This window comes from Filicampus tigris, chromosome 4, assembly GCF_054856515.1.
Source record: "Filicampus tigris isolate MCC_2025a chromosome 4, RoL_Ftig_1.0, whole genome shotgun sequence".
NCBI lineage: Eukaryota > Metazoa > Chordata > Actinopteri > Syngnathiformes > Syngnathidae > Filicampus > Filicampus tigris.
The window spans coordinates 17,743,004-17,761,484 of NC_141220.1; the positions used below are offsets into that span (position 1 = coordinate 17,743,004).

The 18,481-nt window shown below is 39.2% G+C and overlaps 3 protein-coding genes across 14 annotated transcripts; 1 reads left to right on the plus strand and 2 right to left on the minus strand.

Annotated features, from left to right (window-relative positions):
- Positions 1–282: 282 nt before the first annotated feature.
- On the minus strand, positions 283–5,373 carry idh3a (isocitrate dehydrogenase (NAD(+)) 3 catalytic subunit alpha). 2 transcript variants are annotated; one of them, XM_086027910.1, is made up of 12 exons: positions 5,051–5,373; positions 4,642–4,707; positions 4,208–4,261; positions 4,031–4,114; positions 3,836–3,950; positions 2,903–3,090; positions 2,607–2,740; positions 2,413–2,515; positions 2,249–2,313; positions 1,217–1,301; positions 985–1,137; positions 283–912 (listed from the first exon to the last, which is right to left on the minus strand). In XM_086027910.1, exons 1-12 carry the CDS (start codon positions 5,075–5,077, stop codon positions 832–834), a joined length of 1,155 nt encoding a protein of 384 aa, XP_085884036.1. In that variant the 5' UTR covers positions 5,078–5,373; the 3' UTR covers positions 283–831. The 2 variants fall into 2 exon arrangements, with proteins under 2 accessions (XP_085884036.1, XP_085884038.1); XM_086027912.1 differs by lacking the exon at positions 4,642–4,707 and having other exon boundaries at positions 5,051–5,370.
- A 574-nt stretch (positions 5,374–5,947) lies between these two features.
- Positions 5,948–10,094, minus strand: lrrc61 (leucine rich repeat containing 61). 2 transcript variants are annotated; one of them, XM_086027924.1, is made up of 9 exons: positions 9,734–10,094; positions 8,769–8,885; positions 8,544–8,690; positions 7,824–7,884; positions 7,478–7,563; positions 7,330–7,395; positions 7,190–7,258; positions 6,906–7,031; positions 5,948–6,505 (listed from the first exon to the last, which is right to left on the minus strand). In XM_086027924.1, exons 1-9 carry the CDS (start codon positions 9,765–9,767, stop codon positions 6,399–6,401), a joined length of 813 nt encoding a protein of 270 aa, XP_085884050.1. In that variant the 5' UTR covers positions 9,768–10,094; the 3' UTR covers positions 5,948–6,398. The 2 variants fall into 2 exon arrangements, with proteins under 2 accessions (XP_085884050.1, XP_085884051.1); XM_086027925.1 differs by having other exon boundaries at positions 8,769–8,864; positions 9,734–10,090.
- On the plus strand, positions 9,453–18,258 carry cib2 (calcium and integrin binding family member 2). Of its 10 annotated transcripts, XM_086027914.1 has the most exons (10): positions 9,453–9,605; positions 10,901–11,008; positions 11,306–11,354; positions 11,441–11,566; positions 12,575–12,821; positions 13,896–13,930; positions 15,179–15,290; positions 15,830–15,977; positions 16,054–16,249; positions 17,530–18,258. In XM_086027914.1, the coding sequence occupies exons 2-10, from the start codon at positions 10,948–10,950 to the stop codon at positions 17,549–17,551; spliced, it is 996 nt and encodes a 331-aa protein (XP_085884040.1). In that variant the 5' UTR covers positions 9,453–9,605; positions 10,901–10,947; the 3' UTR covers positions 17,552–18,258. The 10 variants fall into 10 exon arrangements, with proteins under 10 accessions (XP_085884040.1, XP_085884042.1, XP_085884046.1 ...); XM_086027916.1 differs by having other exon boundaries at positions 10,901–11,354; XM_086027920.1 differs by lacking the exon at positions 10,901–11,008 and having other exon boundaries at positions 9,465–9,605; positions 11,289–11,354.
- Positions 18,259–18,481: the final 223 nt, after the last annotated feature.

Here is an 18,481-nt window from a genome sequence, read left to right on the forward strand (position 1 = left end):
ATTTTATGCTTAAAATGTACAAATGTTAATCAAACTTGACTTCTACCACACAAGTCACGTGATGTGTATGGAAAATTGAAATTTGGTCTAATTTTGCCAAATGAAAGCAACAGAACAGTATATTATGACCTCTAATTGCTCATTCACATTGCCATCTAAAATATCATCTGAGCTCACAATGGAGTAGATTTCTTTTTTAGGAAAGTGGAAACTATGCACGGAAATGTTTGTCAGTTGAAGTCCCTATTTTAATCATTGAATCATCCACATCAAAAGTCCCTATGAAGTCATGACAATAACTGTTTATTCTTGTGGACATAAACTTGATGTACAATGTTGCATGTTGTACACAGCCAGTACAAGTCACCTTAGCAGCTTGAAGAGGCAGGCATAGGTCACAAACACATTTGATCTACTCAAACAATAAAGTCAGACATTTCTGATGTCATGTTAGCATTCGTGATGTAATATAGTACGTTCGCAATATCTGACACAAAGCTGCAAGTGGGAAAATAATGCATAAAATCAACCTTTCCATATTTCCTGTCCTGGTCAAGATTATATAATAATCTAAATGTATGATTTATTTTCACATCAACAATAATAACTCATTATTTTGATTCAAGTATAGTTTGTAAACTATAGCAGTTATACACACACCGATATCATCATAATAATACAGTAGTCCCCTTCATACTCCTCTTAAATAGGCATACTGAATACAAAGTAACTAACTTTGAAGTTTTAACAGTTTTAATTGTTTTGGTTTCAAATGTGAGCAAAAAAAAAAAAAAAAAAAAAAAAAAAGAGGCACATGCTAAATTAGTACTATTAGAGATCTCGCACTCGTTGACATATTGCCTCTGTGAATTCGGAGCACTTTGACTTTCCTCCGAGGTCTCCGGTGAGGACCTAGAAAAAAGACAACAAAGGCGCTTTATATGTGGACATGATGTCAGACCTGCGCAAAAGGACGACGTTCACCTTTTTGTCCCGAATGGTGTCGAAACAGGCGGTCTCGATCCTCTCTGCGTGGTCGTGCAGGCCCATGTGGCGCAGCATCATGACCGCACTGAGTAGCAAAGCGGTGGGGTTGGCCAAGTCCTTTCCTGCTATGTCTGGGGCAGTTCCATGAACCTGAAAAAAATAAAATAAAAATATCATTACCATTTAAATTGCCTTTAAAAACGTGTTCAGAGAATGTGAGAGAACTTACAGACTCAAAAATGGCAACACCATGGGCGCCGATGTTTCCACTGGGGGTCACTCCGAGTCCTCCAATAAGTCCAGCACAAAGATCACTGTGGGTAAGCAGTAACACATACATATGTACTGTAATTGTCAACATGTCCACAAAGTCTGTTTACAATAAAACAAATAAAAATAAAAAAATACAAAAGCAATTAATTGCATATGCCAATCAGATTTTCAGAGGTGGGCATTTTACTCAATCTTGCTGGTCCGACTGCGACAAGGGTACCCGTCCGTCTTTCGTCTGTCGGTTATTTTTCATGACGAAGTGTATTGTAATTGTCAGTCAGTCACCTTCTGTCCACTCAAAATGACATCACAGGTGCTCGGGGCTCAGGTAACGATCAATCACGGCTCACCTGTTTTCTGAAGTTCAGCCATGATTGGTTGTGACCTCAGCCCTGAGCAACTGTGATGTCATTTTCAGTCAACTGAAGTGACAAAATGGCTGCCCCCTGAGATGGACAAAAGCGGGTGGATTTTACTGCACAACTCATATTCCACTAACTTAGTATTCATCAGAATGCCGTAGACTAGTGGGGCTACATAGAACATAATATTGTAAAGAAAAAATTTGGATTGACTTCTTTCCGCCCTCTTGTCTCTAGTTTGCATGCTAGGGGTTTCTCCGGGTACTCCGACTTTCTTCTACATTGCAAAATCATATATGCTTGGTTTAAATAAAGAGTAAGACCTGGAGCGCATTTTGAGCTTTTGATGACGTATAGGTCGGATGTGTGCAGATGAGCATTCATACTGCAGACGCATCTCATACATATCCACAAACAAAAGAGGCCCAGGTCAGGTTTGAAAAAAATATATATATCAAAAATAAAATAAGAAAAATCCGAATTGCACTGTTCACACTCCATGAAAAAAAAAAAAAACTGATACGTGCTGTATATGGGCAAAATATCGGAATTAAGATGCAGTGTGAATATGGCATATATGTAGTTTACAGCGACACATTGAAAACCATGTACCGGTATCTTCTTACCTCAGGATGTCACCATACAAATTTGGCATCACCAGAATATCAAACTGTGTAGGATCCTGCACCATCTGTAAATTGAATACAAAGAATAGAATTGATGGATTAGAAAAATAAAAGACAACTATTGAAAAAAAAAAAAAAAAAAAAAAAAGGTTTGTGAACCTTACATTGAGGCATACAGTATCCAAGTACATCTCAGTAAATTTAATATCTTTGTTCCTTTCAGCGGCCTCTCTGCATTTTCGGAGGAAGAGCCCATCCGACATGCGCCTGATATCATAACAGTGGACAACAAGTTGATTAACGATACAGTGAGGTTTGCAAATGAAATATGTAATCAATTATATCGAATGTGACTTACATAATGTTAGCCTTATGAACAGCAGTAACACTGGTCCTCTTATTGTTTCTTGCATATTCAAATGCATACTCTGCAATGCGTTGGCTGGCTTGCTCTGTAATGAGTTTAATACTCTGCACGACTCCATCGACAATCTGCAAATACGCCCACACTCGCTAATCACAATGAAGTCAAATCTGAACTATTACTTACAGCTTCAAGTGTCTTTAATACACATGTGTCTCTTTAATTCAGAGTACGAATACATAGAGTGTCAATAGAACAAACATTAAAATAACTTTGTTCAATGTATTTACCACATGCTCAATCCCACTGTATTCCCCCTCTGTGTTCTCTCTGATGGTGACGAGGTTCACGTCCGTGTATGGCGTCTTGTAGCCCTCGATGGAAACACAAGGGCGCACGTTGGAGTAGAGGTCAAAGGTTTTCCTCAGGAGAAGATTCATAGAGGGATGCCCTGCAGCAATTGGTGTCTTCAAAGGACCTGCAGACGAAGAAGTCATTCACCATTATTTTTTGGAGGCACAATCATCGCTGGTGTTTCATGTTTTATTATGCCAGTAGCTTCGGGTTATAATATTTCTGTAACTGGACATTTACTGCTTTTAGACTAGGTGATAACCCTGATGGGTCAGAAAGCTGAGTAATATAATGAAATACAACAATATTAGATACAAATCCAAATACATTAGGCCTTCACAAAAACTATAATGCTCTAATACTTGCACAGAATTATTGTGTACTATTGTGAAAATATGAGAGACACTCATAAGGAACATGTAATTATTAATGGCTGGATTTACACTGCAGGTCCAAGAGCCTAATTCCAAATTTATGGCTATATCCTATTTACCGTATGTCTTTGTACATGTAGTACCTTTCAAGTGACACAAGCTGGCTACATTTACATGGACAGAGCACAGAATTTAACAACAGAGGTGGACATTTTACTACAAATTGAGCATCTGTTATTCATCATCCGACTGCAGCGTGGGTACCCTTCCGTCGTCTGTCGTTCGCTTTTTTCCGGGGGTAATGGTAATATATGGAATCATAGTGGCACACATTACATGTATCTGACATTTTCATCCACATATGAAAGAGGCCTGATTCCATTACCATGCAGTGTAAATTGCGCCTTACCATTAATTGGATTTTGTCAGATTATACAGGTGGCCCATATATTGTGATCAGCAATGGGAAGGTAATAACAATCAATGTTATCTTACCCTTCAGACCCATTTTGTTCCTGTGCATCGATTCTTTGGCATCTGGGGGAATCACCCACTTCCCCCCAGGACCTTTAATGGCTGTAACATTCCTCTCCTCCCACTGAATGGGTGCCTGTAATGAAACACATAATATATAGGAATAATTTTAGGAGTAATAGAAGTGTTTCATCAAGTCATTCTTCAGTACTAAACCTGAGCTGCTTCAAATATCTTCACGACAGCAGTGGAGATCTCGGGTCCAATTCCATCGCCGGGGATCAAAGTAACAGTTTGCATCTGAAAGGCAGGTCGAAGGTCAAGTGTCTTATAAGGACACTTCTACAAATTCCATCCATACAAATACTGTCATCCTCCAGGGGAGTGACATACCCCACGGGAGAATGTCCTGGTCTCTTTCCTCAAGTGTCCTACCACATGCTGCACCTGTCAACCAAAACATACATGAGGTGTTTGGTAAAGTATATAAATACTCCAATACCACTGTGTGTCAAAGACAATACCTAAAATACCAGATAGTAAGTAAGTATAGTGTGCTTGGTATAAAATCATATGCTATAGACTTATTGCACAAAAACAACAAAGGAAGATTCCTGCCTGACAAATATTTTAAGACAACGATTGTGTCAATAGGGTGTACCAAAAGCTCGAAAATGACTGTTAACCCAAACTAGCATAAATATTTTTGGAATCAGGAGAACATGGCCCAACAAACTACACAACCCCTAATATATGGGAAGCTACTAGGTCGCTTTCTCTTTCAAACAAGTAATACATTGCTTAATACATAACTAAGATTAACTTACTTCCTTTGCCTTGATTTTATCCTTGCCACTGATCGATAAACTCCATTTTCTGAGTAGGTTAACAATCTGTAGGTGAGGAACATTACATGGACAGTTGTAGCCACGATGCGGAAGTAATTCGAACAATTAGCTGTCACCTTCATCTTTCGCTGTTGGCATTTTAAAAAAGAAGGAAAAAAAATGTGGAGATTACGCAAGTTTAATAATTTTAAAGGTGATTTGGGTTGCTATAGTAACCTACAGCAAGGGCGTGCCTGACAAAGAAACAAAGTGGCTAGATGGTTACCGTCTTTTCCGAAGAATTTGAGAGTATGATAACAAAATGACCGACGCTAATATGTAATCGGGGGTTAAAGGTTGCGCATATGATAGAGCAATCATCAAACAATTGGAGATTTCCCGTACTTACCGCTGACCTCCACGCATTCCCCGCCATGCTTATAGCTTGTAGCAAATTGCCACCAAGGTCGATGCAGCACAGAGGCAGCAACTAGTCAAGCTAGCTATAAATACCGAGAGGATAACCGGTTTCATTTGAAAATAATGCAATAGATTCACCCATAAAGTCGCAATAATTCGTAAATTTCTTAACACACATTTTATTTGTATCCAGATGTCTTCATAGTCTAACACAATGTTATTGATTCCGTTGGTCCGTAACTTTGCTTAAAACAACCACCACACGCATATTTTGAAAGATCCCGCATGCTTCCGATCTAAACCTAGCGCAACACGGAAGTGAAACTAAGTGATATTTTTTTCAGTCCGCTTACTCAAAACGTCAAAAAAAAGCACCTCGCTTCCGTTCTAATAAACATAACGTTCGGTAGCATATGTGGTAGCATTTAGTCTTATTCAGTTATCACCATCATTCTCCATTATAATAAAAAAAAAAAAGTCAAATCTAAGGAAAACAGTAATTGTGAAAATTATGGCGAATGCAACAAATCTGACAATCCCCATATTACTTGTATACACTGTGTCACTGTTTTACCTTTCAAAAATATACATGTAGTACGCAGTATACTAATATATTTTATAATATAATGGGCACTAAAATACAAAATGATAGAAATGTTGCTCATGATGCTTGATTGCACCTGTCACGTAACTGCATACTGTGTACTGTACTATAATGTAATCATGTAATGTATCCCTGATGACAATCACCAGCAGGTGGCGCAAAACCCTAGCTAATCCACTATTAACTAAATAAAATGGTTGATGTTCCGGCTAAAACAGTCCAAGAAAGAAAATGACACTCATGGTCTGATATCATCATGTAACAATATTATAAAGCAGTGCACACATTTGCATACGTCGTTTATATAGTCATTCATCTTTATGGTACAAAACAAGTATAAACAGATGAACATTCAATCACATTTCGCTAAAAAAAAAAGAAAAAAAAGCATACAGCAATGGGAGGCTCCCAAAATGAGCCAGGAAAATGGAAAAGCTCTTAATTACTTGGAATATTTAGACATCTTAGCAGCATAGGTCTCTGCATTAACGCAGGCTACGAAACGGCACAAAATGCACAGTGTGCAAGACATCTCCCGTCCATACTGATTGGGCATACAATGCAATCCTCCAAAAGCCAATGCATAGGGTGCAATAAAATATTAACAAACACCACAAAGCAGCATGTATGTCTGGCAATGTCTGTATTGCACTCAATTTAGCCATACTACTGCACGTACAGCACTGGCATCTTTAAATAAATACAGACTACAGTACACACAAATAGGCTCGGTTCAGATGGCATACTGCTTCGGCTGCTTCTTCAAGCTCATTGATCTTTCACTTTGGGAAATTGCATGAGTCGCTCTGTTGTTCAGGAGTCTGCATTCATGAAGAATATCTGACGGGGGAGAGATACAACACATAAAATGTCACACTTTAAATACAATGCAACACCTCGTCAGAACACATGCAATGTCCATTTGTAAGTAGTAGCTAGAAATGTCGTGCTATCTTACGTATCATTATTTAAAGTGGGCATATTATGGGAGATGTCATTTTTATTGTTTCTATACAAATAGTTGGATCTCTCGAGTGCCTGCCCAGCCATCAAGTCAAGACAAGAAATATAGTGTATAAACAGTGATATAATTCTTGATCCATGGGGTATTTTGATGAAAGCATGTCACAGACATTTTATCAGGCCACTTTAGAACTTTTTTTTTTAAGAAGTATAATATTGTATTTCTCGTAGTACATTTACCAATGCAACTATTTTCTTTCAGGAGATAAACATTTACCATTAAACTGTTTGTAGGCTTCTTCAACAATGGCATTGTTGGATCTTTTTATTTCCCAATAAGTATCCTCCACCCATGGCTTGCAATCCTGATGTTCAACAAGTTGTCCATTCTTGTATAGGCCGGCTTGACATTCCAAATATAAAGAAAAACATGACATTTCATTTGAATTCCATTCATCTACTTTAAGCAAAGAGACATTTGTAATATTTGAAGCTAAATGAAAAGCCTTCATTCCACAACTTTATTTGTTGTTGTTATTTGTAATGGATGACAAGTCATACCTTTAATGGTGTCATCAATGTCTTTGCATAGCTGGTACAAATCACTCCCACGTCCAACGACTCTCTCACCTACAATTAAAGATATGTTTTACGGCTAATGTGATATGAATATATACAAATATACAGTAGAATGCTCTTACCATCTAGCACCTTGACAGTGGGGAACATCTCAAGAACTATGGTTTTATACGACACGTTTCTGCACACTGCAATAAGAGATTGTACAAGATTATTCAGTTGTTTGATATCTTCTCTTATTTGCTTTCAGAGAATGTTATTTGAATTCACCTGGATTTGAATAATTGTAAGTATTGTCGTTGAGACGAATACTTTCTAGTTTTCTCAAAGACTGAAGGCAGAGAAGGTTATCAATACTGTTGAAAAAGAAAACAGTAATGAAGTGGTTAGACATGCACGCTGCGCAAAATAAAGCTATTCAGCAGAGCCGGCTTGCATGTTAGGCAATATAGCAAATTAGCAAAGGCTAAGGATGGCAAAGCCTCCAGGTGACGCCATAATGGAAAATCAAACATAGATTTAAAGGTGAAGCAATGCCCAATTAATTACAAATGTTAATACCAAATAAATAACCAAATACTTTCAAAGTCACAAATGATTGATTACATTGTCATACCTGGAGATGATATTACCAGCAAGGTTTAAATTCTGCAGATTGTCACAACTGTGCAAGGGTTCTGGCAACATATAGACATAAACAGTCTTTAAAATGCAAGGGAACCACCAAGGTCAAACAAAATTCACAATTTGACTAGTTTCACAAAAGAAATAATTAACTCAATTAGTCTCCTCTAGTCAGTGTCTAGAGAGTAAAACTATCATCGTGATATAACCTTTATTAAATGTATGCACAATGTTTTCAGTCACCTCGTAATATTCGAGGCAATTAAAAACTACCAGACGATCAAGGCAAAATAAAAGGTGTTAACAGATGTCATTTCTGAACATCCTAAATTGCCACACTAGTGTAAAATAAGATAGCTACTGGAAACGTAGCAGTGTCATGGTTTCTAGAGCCATACAAACTTTACTCCATGCTCCTTCTACCAGCGACAAAAGCCCAAGAAAAACAACAAAACACATCCATAGGCTTGGCTGAACCGAGTTCTAGTGAAATATGCTGAGGAGATTTGCTGGAATCTTGTGCAATATGTTGACTTCTCATTTGATATCTGCACTTATTTTGTATGACTTTTAAAGTTGATTTTTTTCCTAAAAAATTTTTCCAATTCCGAATGTTACTACCTTTGGGGCAGTGGAATTTTGAGGTACACTGTAGGCGCATTCATTCAGAGATTGGAGAATACAGTAAACTTAATTACTCCTGAATACTTACCTAAATTGGAAATCCTATTAGCAGACAAATTGAGAACAGAAAGCAGCCGAAGAGACGACAACGGAGCTAAATTAACGATATTATTTCCAGACAGGTCCAGTCTCTCCAAATTCATACACTCCCCTATACATCCAAGATCGTGTATTCCTGTCAAGACATGAAACAATTCATCAACCACAAGTAAACGTGATTATGTGGATAAAAATATTATAAACATGACCTTACCTAGGCCCCTGAATTTGAGAAACAGTATGGACTCCAAATCAAACTCTCCGGAGTGAGACTTGAGCAACACAGCGGTTATCTTCTCGACCTCTTCCTCTGAGAAAAACAAACAGGAGACTGCAGCATAGCACAGCACTTAATGCAACATATCCACATGCATGCACATCATTTGTGAGTCAGCACTGCAGGAAGAGAACGCTGCAAGCACTTTGTGTCCGCTCAACTTAAAGAGGGGGCGAGTGGATAACTCAAGCCATCTTCTCTAAATAGCATATTTCTCTCAAATAGTCTGTGTTTGAATATCTCATCTGGCAGCAATCTTGTTTAGCTCATATTTTGTATTTAAAAGGGTTACATTCACAGACTAGTAGATGAATGAAGATTGCCTGGATCGAGCTCCTTTTAGGCAGAATTCTCCAGAACTCTTACTCCGCATTATTATTTTATGACCCCTATCTAAAAATCCACTTTATTACTAAAAGGATCAGCATGACTGATCATAATAGTGCAGATGTGACAGCTTCTATTTTCAATTACCAATTGTCACATTTCACACAATAAAGAACTGTTTCTTTATTGTGTGAAATGTGACACATGGTGACAAATAATGTCGTCTAAATCTACGTATTATGTTTCAGTATCGTTACGATTTGATGTGTTCATCGTTCGAACCCGGATATAAGTGTTTAGCATTTAGCCTAATGACTACTAGTCATTAAGTGCTAGCATATTTAAGCAGCTAACGCTAGTGGGGCGTAATTACGAGGAAACAGATGCCTGCCTCGGAGAGTCTGATTCACGCAGACCCAGAGTGGGAGGGTTATTAAATCAAAAATGGTAATTGCTGCTCTGACGAGAACGCTCATACCAATGTTACGTAACCGTCCGGGTAGGTAGCAAGTACAAGCCACTAATGCGCTAGTGGCTAGCATGGCGGCATAGCAACAAGCTACGTAACAACTTACCTTGCTCTTTATTATTATCTCGCTTTGAATCCATCCTGGCTAATTTAACCGATCTAAAAAGTTACTTGTGCTGATAGAGAACGAGCGAGTTAATCGTGGCAAAGTGTAGACAAAACTGATATTTTGGAGGGGGAGCGTGAAATTGGCATGTGTCCTGCTGTGTAGTTAGGATTAGTGTTGGGCTGCAATGGCCGCAGGTGGATGTACTGCGGGAGCCTGTGGACTTTTGGAGTCCAGTTGCTGACCGGCCGGCGTGAGAGTTGCTCATTCGGGCTAAGTGTCACTGCTGGGGGTTGCTGATACACGTGGACGTGTTGCTTGTGTGCAACAGGTTCCACCACAACTGTGACAGATAAGACCGCATTCTATAGTTGTCACATACAGTTAGGATTCCTCGATTTACGACAGAGTCACACTTAATTTGCCATGTCGACGTAACCTGTACGTAAATCAGGGCGCGACGTAATCAGTTTACCTCCGTCGGTGGTTCTCAAACTTTCTATAATACCACGTCAAAAATGATTTGACCCGCCTATTACCACCGAAATGCCGCAATGTAGTAGGCCTATTAGTCAGTTTTTTTCCCTAAAACTGTATTTGTTATACATTTTGTACTGAAAATACGGGTACGTAAAGGGGGAGTTTGAAATATAATATACTGTAGGATTGACACAATTAGTCATCATGTCTTCCGTCTCAAATTGGTTCTCCTCTTGGCATGGTGGTTTCTTCAAAATCATATTATATCATTTTCCCTGCACCAGTACTGCTAGGCTGTATTGACATTTTTGACAAACATGACAAAACAATATTTTTTTAGATTGCAAACTCAATTTAAAATAATGATTCAGTTACCGGTAATATGTAATGCATATAAAAGTGAACCTAAATAAATGTTTAAAGGCAATCAGTTGTTAAAGTTAAATGCACATTCACAAAGCAAAGAACGAAAGTAGCTTGTTAAAGTATTACTATACTATTTCTACTACTGTACTTGAGAGTGAGGTGAGAAACGCTGAGAGGTGAAAAGTACCTGATTAAAAATGGGTTTAAACAATCTGTATGCATAGTTACAAACTTCACTACTATATATACTTATTGTATTTCATGTTTTAAATGCTGTGAATTGTTTGTATTTAATTTTGTTATTCTTTGGCATACCGCTAGAGAGAACCAGCGACAACTAGTGATGCTCGAACAACAATTATTGACCTATGCAGGCTGTTGCGATGATTGGATCTTTGTCTACTGTGACAGCGACCATATATTCAATTAGTTAAGTAGAATATCCTATGCCAGTTTCCTGTTGACTTTTACAGCTGTGGTAAATAATCTTTTTTGTTTGTCTTTTGTCATAAGTAGCTAGTCTGACAATTAAATAAATACTTTTGCTCTTAACTAAAGTAGGATTGGTGTAAAATAAGTCTTTTAAAACTGTAGCCAAATAGCATTGTTGTTGCATTTAAATGTTTATGTACAATGTTATTTTAATAAGCAACTGTAAGTGAATTAAAAATCAGATTTCAAATGTTAAAATGATCCTCCTGGCCTGAAGGCAATTCTTGATGACAGTCAGGCAGGCCCATTCAGGCAAGAGAGGATCTGCCAAGGATCAGCACAGGTATGTCAGTTCCATAAATTGAGTTCTCCCTGTATTTACTCTTGTGTCTTTGATCACGCCTGTGATCTTTTTGTGCAATTATAAAGCATTTTAGAAAATTGGAAATGTCCTACCTGCAACTTGGAGAAGTGCTCAAGGCTGGAATACGAGTGCGTTCTTACAAACTTTGGCAAATCAGCGTACCCTGACATCACTGCCTTCACTGAGATGCGGTAATATGACATTATATGACATTGCCTCATCCTACAGAGACACATTAAAGACTGTAAAAAATATATTTTGGCTGTATTTATTGGTTATACAGCGTGACCGTCTGTTATGTTCATATTTGTGGAGAAAAAAAGTGCTGTAAGACATTAAAAAAGATCTGTTCTAGAGTCAAAGTGTCACCATCATTGGACCAATACTAACTGTAGAGACAATGTTTTAAAGTCACGTTTTTGAATTCATAAGCCATTTAAGTGTAAAAATTAAGTTAAGGGTATGTATAAAACAAAATAAAATAAATGATGTGGAAAGAATGCCTTACATATATGTTATTTTCCTTTGTGGGTTTTTTTTCTCCTATTTTCATTTTAACGTTGACTCGTAGCCATATTGTACTGGGTAGTCTGGACAGAAATGGCCAGTATGTACCCATGTGGCTCATTTGCATAAGAGACTAATCCAAATCGGTGCTGAGTTCCTCTTTGAATGCAGCCTAGGTCCAATTTTTTAATAATGAATCCAAAAAATTGGAATGCATTAAAACATCATATTTGCTGATCTCATTTGGGATGTACACCTGAAATGATCTTCATGGAATCTTTTTGAATGTTTCACTTATTCAGCAGTCACACAATTAACGAGTCTACACACTTACCGGTATGCATGGCTAACACATTCATACGTCAAGAGAATACAAAATCAATCTAATCTAGTTTTTCCAGCAGTGAGTAATTGCTTTGGGAAAACCAGCAGTATCAGGGTAGACATAAATCCACATTGTAGCCCAGTAATTAAGACAGCTCTCACCGGCAAATCGTAAGTCACCACCGTTTGATTATTTATTTATTTATCTCACACCCCATTGGCTGGAGTGGGTTCCCGTGGGCAGCAGAGCCGACGCAGAAGCAGCCTGCAGACCTTGTAACCACACTGGTTTGCCACACCACACACACTCATCTTTTGCTCTTTATTTCTCATTCTTTGCCCCCACCCCCCTCCCCACCTCAATGCAGCAGCTACATTTTGCAGCCATGGCTCACATCACCACCACGGACATTGGTGACACTTCATGAGAGAGACACTGCAGCATCGTGGACTCACCCTGCGACGGAGACGGTCAATCCACGGCCCCTAAATGAATTGGACTGTGCAAAGCCTGGGGACCCTCTATGTTGTGAATGCATACAAGCAACAAATGACTTGATAAACATGGGAAACAAGCAGACAATTTTTACAGATGAGCAACTTGATGCCTACCAGGTGAGTGAGCATACGCTTTCCTTCTTTACCATCCACTTATACCATAGGTAAGGATACAATAAGAGTGGATTTATGTCCGGTATTGCATTGATGTTGTAGTGCCTTGATAATGATGAAATTACCCAATACGCTGTTCTATAGCCTCATTTCTAATAGAGCCATAGAGGAATCGTTGGATTCCTTGAAGTAAATGGTAAAGCATTTGAACAAAACTGTGATTTTTAGTCTTATTGTTCATTAACAATTTGGGTTAGTCTCATGATTTACTGTATGAATGATTCGCAACGTCATCTTGGACAGTTTTGATTACCTTGCTCCAGTATAGTGTGAAGGTGTCGCCCATTAAAGACCAGATTAGGCCAACAGACTGAGAAACATCCTCAATAATCTAACATGTGCTTCTTAATAATTGATGCCAAGCCAGCGTGATATGCTGTGAAACTCTACTCTCTGGAGACAGTTTGGTCCTCAAGAGCTTCTCTGGTTACTTCTGCTGCCTTTTAAAGGCCTTCAGTACCACACAGTCAAGTATAATTTCTGTACGCGATCCAGTTAACTATAACAGCATAAGGAATGAGGGAGTTCAAGACTCATGGGCCAGAGGAAGAAATATTTGAATATTTTTTATTGATCAATTCAATTGAATGAAATATATCTACATTTTAAATATATGTGCAAATATTAAATTGAACTGACTGCAGCCCTGCCGCTCGCATTTACGTCTCAGACAGACAGAACCCATTCAAGGGAAATGTCCTGTAAATTAAGGCGCCGGTCAATACGGCTGTTACTCAATGTTACACAATGCGTTTACTGGAAACACCTGCGTTTTATTTTTTTTCATGTAGACCGCTTCAGAAAACACCAGATCATGTTCCCCCATCCTCATTGTTGCATGTGTGACAACATAAACGGTAAAGTCATTTATGAGAAAGGTGACACCTTGATTTGCCTTGCCGGAATTCAAGTGTTATTTTTCTTTGCTTTCATTTTTTTTTTCCTTTAAGAGATTGGTTATTGCATTAGGCACTGTGTGTATTTAACATTTTGTTGTTGTGTTTATTTGCATTGCAGGATTGTACTTTTTTCACCCGCAAAGAAATCTTGCGGTAAGGAAAGTTGTATCATTTGTTTTATTTAAATACATTAGCTCCGATATGAACTGTAGCATATGACAGTGAAGCTGAGTCTAGAATCTTCTGTCCCTGTGTATAACAGCCTTTCAGGCTTTGCTCACTTTTTCGTCTGTAGTGAAATTTCCACTTGTGTATGATGATTTATTAGGTTGGGTTGCATCATTTCCCCTACCTGTTGTTGCCAGCCATAAATTAGAGGAAATGTATCTTGCAGTAAATGTACTGAAGTGGAGTGATAATGCTCATGAGTCAGCATGTGGATGATTCATTTCAAATCTACATCATAATAGAAGTCATGCTAGCAAGATGAAACATTCTTGAATAAAATCTTTTATTAGGTCCACATGGTAACCTAGTGGTTACCACCTGTGCCTCACAGTCAAGAGGTTCTGGCTTTGAATCTCTGCTCCGGCCTTCTCTGGCTTCTCCTGCTATCTGTTAGAGGGCTTCAGTAGCACACAGTCAAGTCAGCTCAGACTTCCCAAAACATGCATGTTAGGATCATTAAAGACAAAATTGTCCACAGGTGTCAATGCGCTGAGAATTGAACCCAAAACCTTTCGACTGTGAGACTGACACGCTAACTACTATTCCGCCATGCTAGCTGAATCGCATGTATTTATGTCTGAGTTGAGTTAAAAAGACCTAAATTAGTGAGATGACATCATCTTCCTCAGTGATACTGAATTGACTTTCATTCCTGGAGACAATCAGCCCCAGGGCGTAACGGGGTCCCGCGCGCACTTTATGACCTTCATAAAACACTCCACGTTTCTGCCCACAGTTGCAACGCTTACGGCATGGCCATGTTAGACTGAAGAAACGGGATATCACTGATTGTTACAAGGTCGCTGCTTTCAGCCCTTTGGCCGTATGCTATAACCTCTACAAGGTGTAGCTCATGCCCATGTTTCATTCTCATCAAACCCCGGTTAAATTGAGGGGATGCACTTTCTAGGTGGTCAATCTAATATTGGTAATGCAGTGAAGCAGAAGTTCTAAGGTTGACTGCAATCAATTCCGGGTTGCTGGTCAACCTCCAATTTGTTTATCTTGTCCCGTGGGAAACAATGAAAATAGAGATGATTCCTATTGGAGTAAAATTCACCGTCATTAAACCTGAAGCAGCTGTGTAGGCAGCATTATAAATGACATTTTGATAATGTTACTCCTATTACTACCTCTAAGTCCAAACTAAACCTGTTGTTGTTTTTCCTTTAGGTTGCATGGTAGATACCATGAATTGGCCCCTCATCTTGTACCAATGGACTATACGAAAGATCCTGACTGTAAATTACCTTTAGCCTTGATAGTCAACATGCCGGAGTTAAAGGTAAAAAAAAAAAATACTCTTTCAAAAATCATAATACTGTCTCAGTCCTGTGTTGTAAGTGGAAGAATCTTGCCCCCTTTTGTATCAATATTTTAATGACGTTACTCGAAATGGATGGGGACACGCTGAGCCAAATGTGTTACCGGCTGCTCACGTAAGCCGACAACTGATCGATATTTATGCTTTTCAGAAAGCGGAATTGATTTTTAATCGTCGCCTTTGCACATCTGAGTGTATGACTACCCGCATTTTGTGAGCTCATGGACGTTAATGTTCCATGAAATGCTCCATTCCAGCAGCAATGCCTCCATTTTTTCGACGTGCCGGCCATTTGGAAAGAACACTAACGGTATTATTACATAACATTACGGTCATACAGACAGATATGAGACTCAAATACTGATATACAGTATCCGCAAAGAGTATTACACGGATGTGTTGTTCCTCTGCCTCTGATTGTTCTAAATGGGCTGAACTGCAGGCATGTATTTGCTTGTCATCGTATTAATTCTTATAAATGTTATTACCTTCCTCTGAAGGAAAATCCATTCCGTAACAGGATTGTTGAGTCTTTCTCAGAGGATGGGATGGGGAATCTCAGCTTCAATGAATTTGTGGATATGTTCTCAGTCCTCAGTGAAATGGCTCCGCGGGAACTGAAGGCCATATACGCCTTCAAAATATACGGTAAAGAAGACTCATTTCTCAAAGGTTTGTTGAATCAGTCTGGTGATGAAAAGGCCGTCTTGTCTGTTGCTTGCAGATTTCAATGTGGATAATTACCTTTGCAAAGAGGACCTGGAAAAAACTCTGAACAAGCTGACAAAGGAGGAGTTGACTCCAGAGGAGGTGCAGCTCGTGTGTGAGAAGGCCATCGAAGAGGCTGACTTGGATGGAGACAATAAACTCTCCTTTGCTGATTTTGAAAATATGATATCAAGGGCTCCTGATTTCTTAAGGTAATCAACTTTACCATGCCAAATATTACACTCTGTTTTCATAAATTCTGAAACATGAAGTGCATTACACTTGCATTTTAATTAATAGCCAACAGAGACATAACAATCTTGTCATTATTATTAGCTCAGTCAACAAACTAAACATTCCGTTTAAAAAAAAACAAACAAAAAAAAAAAAGGCATTTTATAGAAAATTGATTTTTTAATATCTTGAATACATGGGCGGCACAGTGATCGACTGGTTAGCACGTCCGCCTCACAGTTCAGAGGTCGAGGGTTCGATCCCGGCTCCGGCCTCCCTGTGTGGAGTTTGCATGTTCTCTCTGTGCCTGCGTGGGTTTTCTCCGGGTTCTCCGGTTTCCTCCCACATTCCAAAAACATGCATGGTAAGTTGATTGGACTCTCTAAATTGCCCCTATGTGTGATTGTGAGTGCGGATGTTTGTCTCTGTGTGCCCTGCGATTGGCTTCCAACCAATTCTGGGTGTCCCCCGCCTACTGCCCGAAGACAGCTGGGATAGGCTCCAGTACGCCCCGCGATCCTTTTGAGGATAAGCGGTATCGATAATGGATGGATGATTCTTGAATACTTGGGTATCTGGAAGGCCTGCCCATCCTTGAAGTGAAATCATTTGTGACATCATAATACAGTGTAGCGAAACTGGGGGTCACTCGTATGTACAATGTTTATTAACTACAGCTATTAAAACATCCAAGACATACTACCATCTCCTATTCTATGGCAAGCCTAAATAAATGAAGAAGGAAAAAAAAAACAAGTATCAGAAATACAGTAAATGAGAGGTAAGGGAAAAATAGGACGTCAGATAGATGAGCGTGAGAACGTGTAATGATGGCTATAGTGACGGTGGCGGACTTGGCGGAAGTTTGCTAGCGTTCACTACAATTTTTGTATGCACAAAACTGAAGCCCTAGTGAGCTGCAAAGTCGACACTTACGGGTGATCCGCGGAGTTTCACGTGAGGAGCAGTTTACCGACGTCTTCAGTTTGAACTCTGAATCTTTAGAGGCACAGATTCCCAAAAATGTAGGCTTAATTCACAGTCGTGCGTCACTTTGTCCAATGCAATGACAGGAAATGACCGGGCACGGATTCCTTTTAATCAAATTATTTGACAGTCTCTCAGAGGCTTCTGTTCCTCCGTGTTACTCATAGATGTCCTTTTACTACTTTATGAAGGGCTAATCATGTTTGTACCCCCACAAATGTCAAGCATGTACTGTGTTGAGTGACGGTCTTCCATGTTGTGCCTTGCGCAGTACTTTCCACATACGAATCTGAGAGGGCTCCACGTTGAAGCTGAGCACAGTGCCTGTCTGCTACTCCAAATCATCCCGTCTGTCCTCTCCAGCTTCCGCTGCCCTCGCCTCTGCGACGTGTGCCCAGATAGAGTGCAAAACACTGGATGGAGTGGAATTCTCAGGATGCTGGATGTCTTTAACAGATGAACCCAATGGATTACACTTGTTAAATCACCACCAACGAAAGGGCTCGGCCTGGGTTGCTCTGTTGAATGAATGGACTCCTTGCGGAGGAAATGAAACAAGACTGGCAAGAGCCTGACTATGGATTTTGGGCTTTATGGCACATCCAATAATGCATAAAAAGTAATCTACCTATTGTCTATTGCACATGTCATACTCCCACTCGCAGTCTTCCTAGATATAATCCGTATCTATTGAATGACTGTTTAGCACATCACTGAGCGCATAAATGAGCTATATGCACTATTTGTAAATGCATGGTAAACTCCTGGCTCTTTTGCGGCATATTGCTTATTTGATGTTATGGTTGTGCTCGTGGAGCTGTAACATAATGACAATCATGTTTTAATTTCTCCAGCTGATTGAAGGGCTAGCTTCCATATTCTGCCTTGGCCATTACCATGAGATGTTCCTTTTACAGCCCTTTTTTGAATAGACATTTTTCAAGTTTTACATGGATTGCATTATTTGAAATAAATGGCTTCTCTGTGGGTTTTGACTGCACCGTTTATGTGTCAGTTGCTTTTTGGAGAGTAGCAGTGTCTGACCATGGTTTCCTGCTAATAGCCTGCATTTATAGTCGCGCTGCAATCGTAAGGAGGAGTTTGCACATTAAGGATTAGGAGGAGATGGAACCTGAGCAATCTTTATCATATTAACTGTAAACACAATGTGATTAAAAAAAAAAAAGCAGCTGCCTCAGCATTCACATGCATGAGTACGTCCT

Excerpts from the sequence above, each read along its gene's own strand:
- lrrc61 (XM_086027924.1), bottom strand. The coding sequence starts at position 9,767 with ATGGATTCAAAGCGAGATAATAATAAAGAGCAAG. Across the intron at positions 7,885-8,543 it reads TAATAGGATTTCCAATTTAG|AACCCTTGCACAGTTGTGAC; the intron begins GTAAGTATTCAG and ends ATATGTTGCCAG. Across the intron at positions 7,396-7,477 it reads TTACAATTATTCAAATCCAG|TGTGCAGAAACGTGTCGTAT; the intron begins GTGAATTCAAAT and ends CTCTTATTGCAG.
- cib2 (XM_086027914.1), top strand. The coding sequence starts at position 10,948 with ATGCAGGCTGTTGCGATGATTGGATCTTTGTCTACTGTGACAGCGACC. Across the intron at positions 13,931-15,178 it reads ACCCGCAAAGAAATCTTGCG|GTTGCATGGTAGATACCATG; the intron begins GTAAGGAAAGTT and ends TTTTTCCTTTAG. Across the intron at positions 15,978-16,053 it reads ATACGCCTTCAAAATATACG|ATTTCAATGTGGATAATTAC; the intron begins GTAAAGAAGACT and ends TGTTGCTTGCAG.
- idh3a (XM_086027910.1), bottom strand. The coding sequence starts at position 5,077 with ATGGCGGGGAATGCGTGGAGGTCAGCG. Across the intron at positions 3,951-4,030 it reads AGATATTTGAAGCAGCTCAG|GCACCCATTCAGTGGGAGGA; the intron begins GTTTAGTACTGA and ends GTTTCATTACAG. Across the intron at positions 2,741-2,902 it reads ACAGTGGGATTGAGCATGTG|ATTGTCGATGGAGTCGTGCA; the intron begins GTAAATACATTG and ends GCGTATTTGCAG.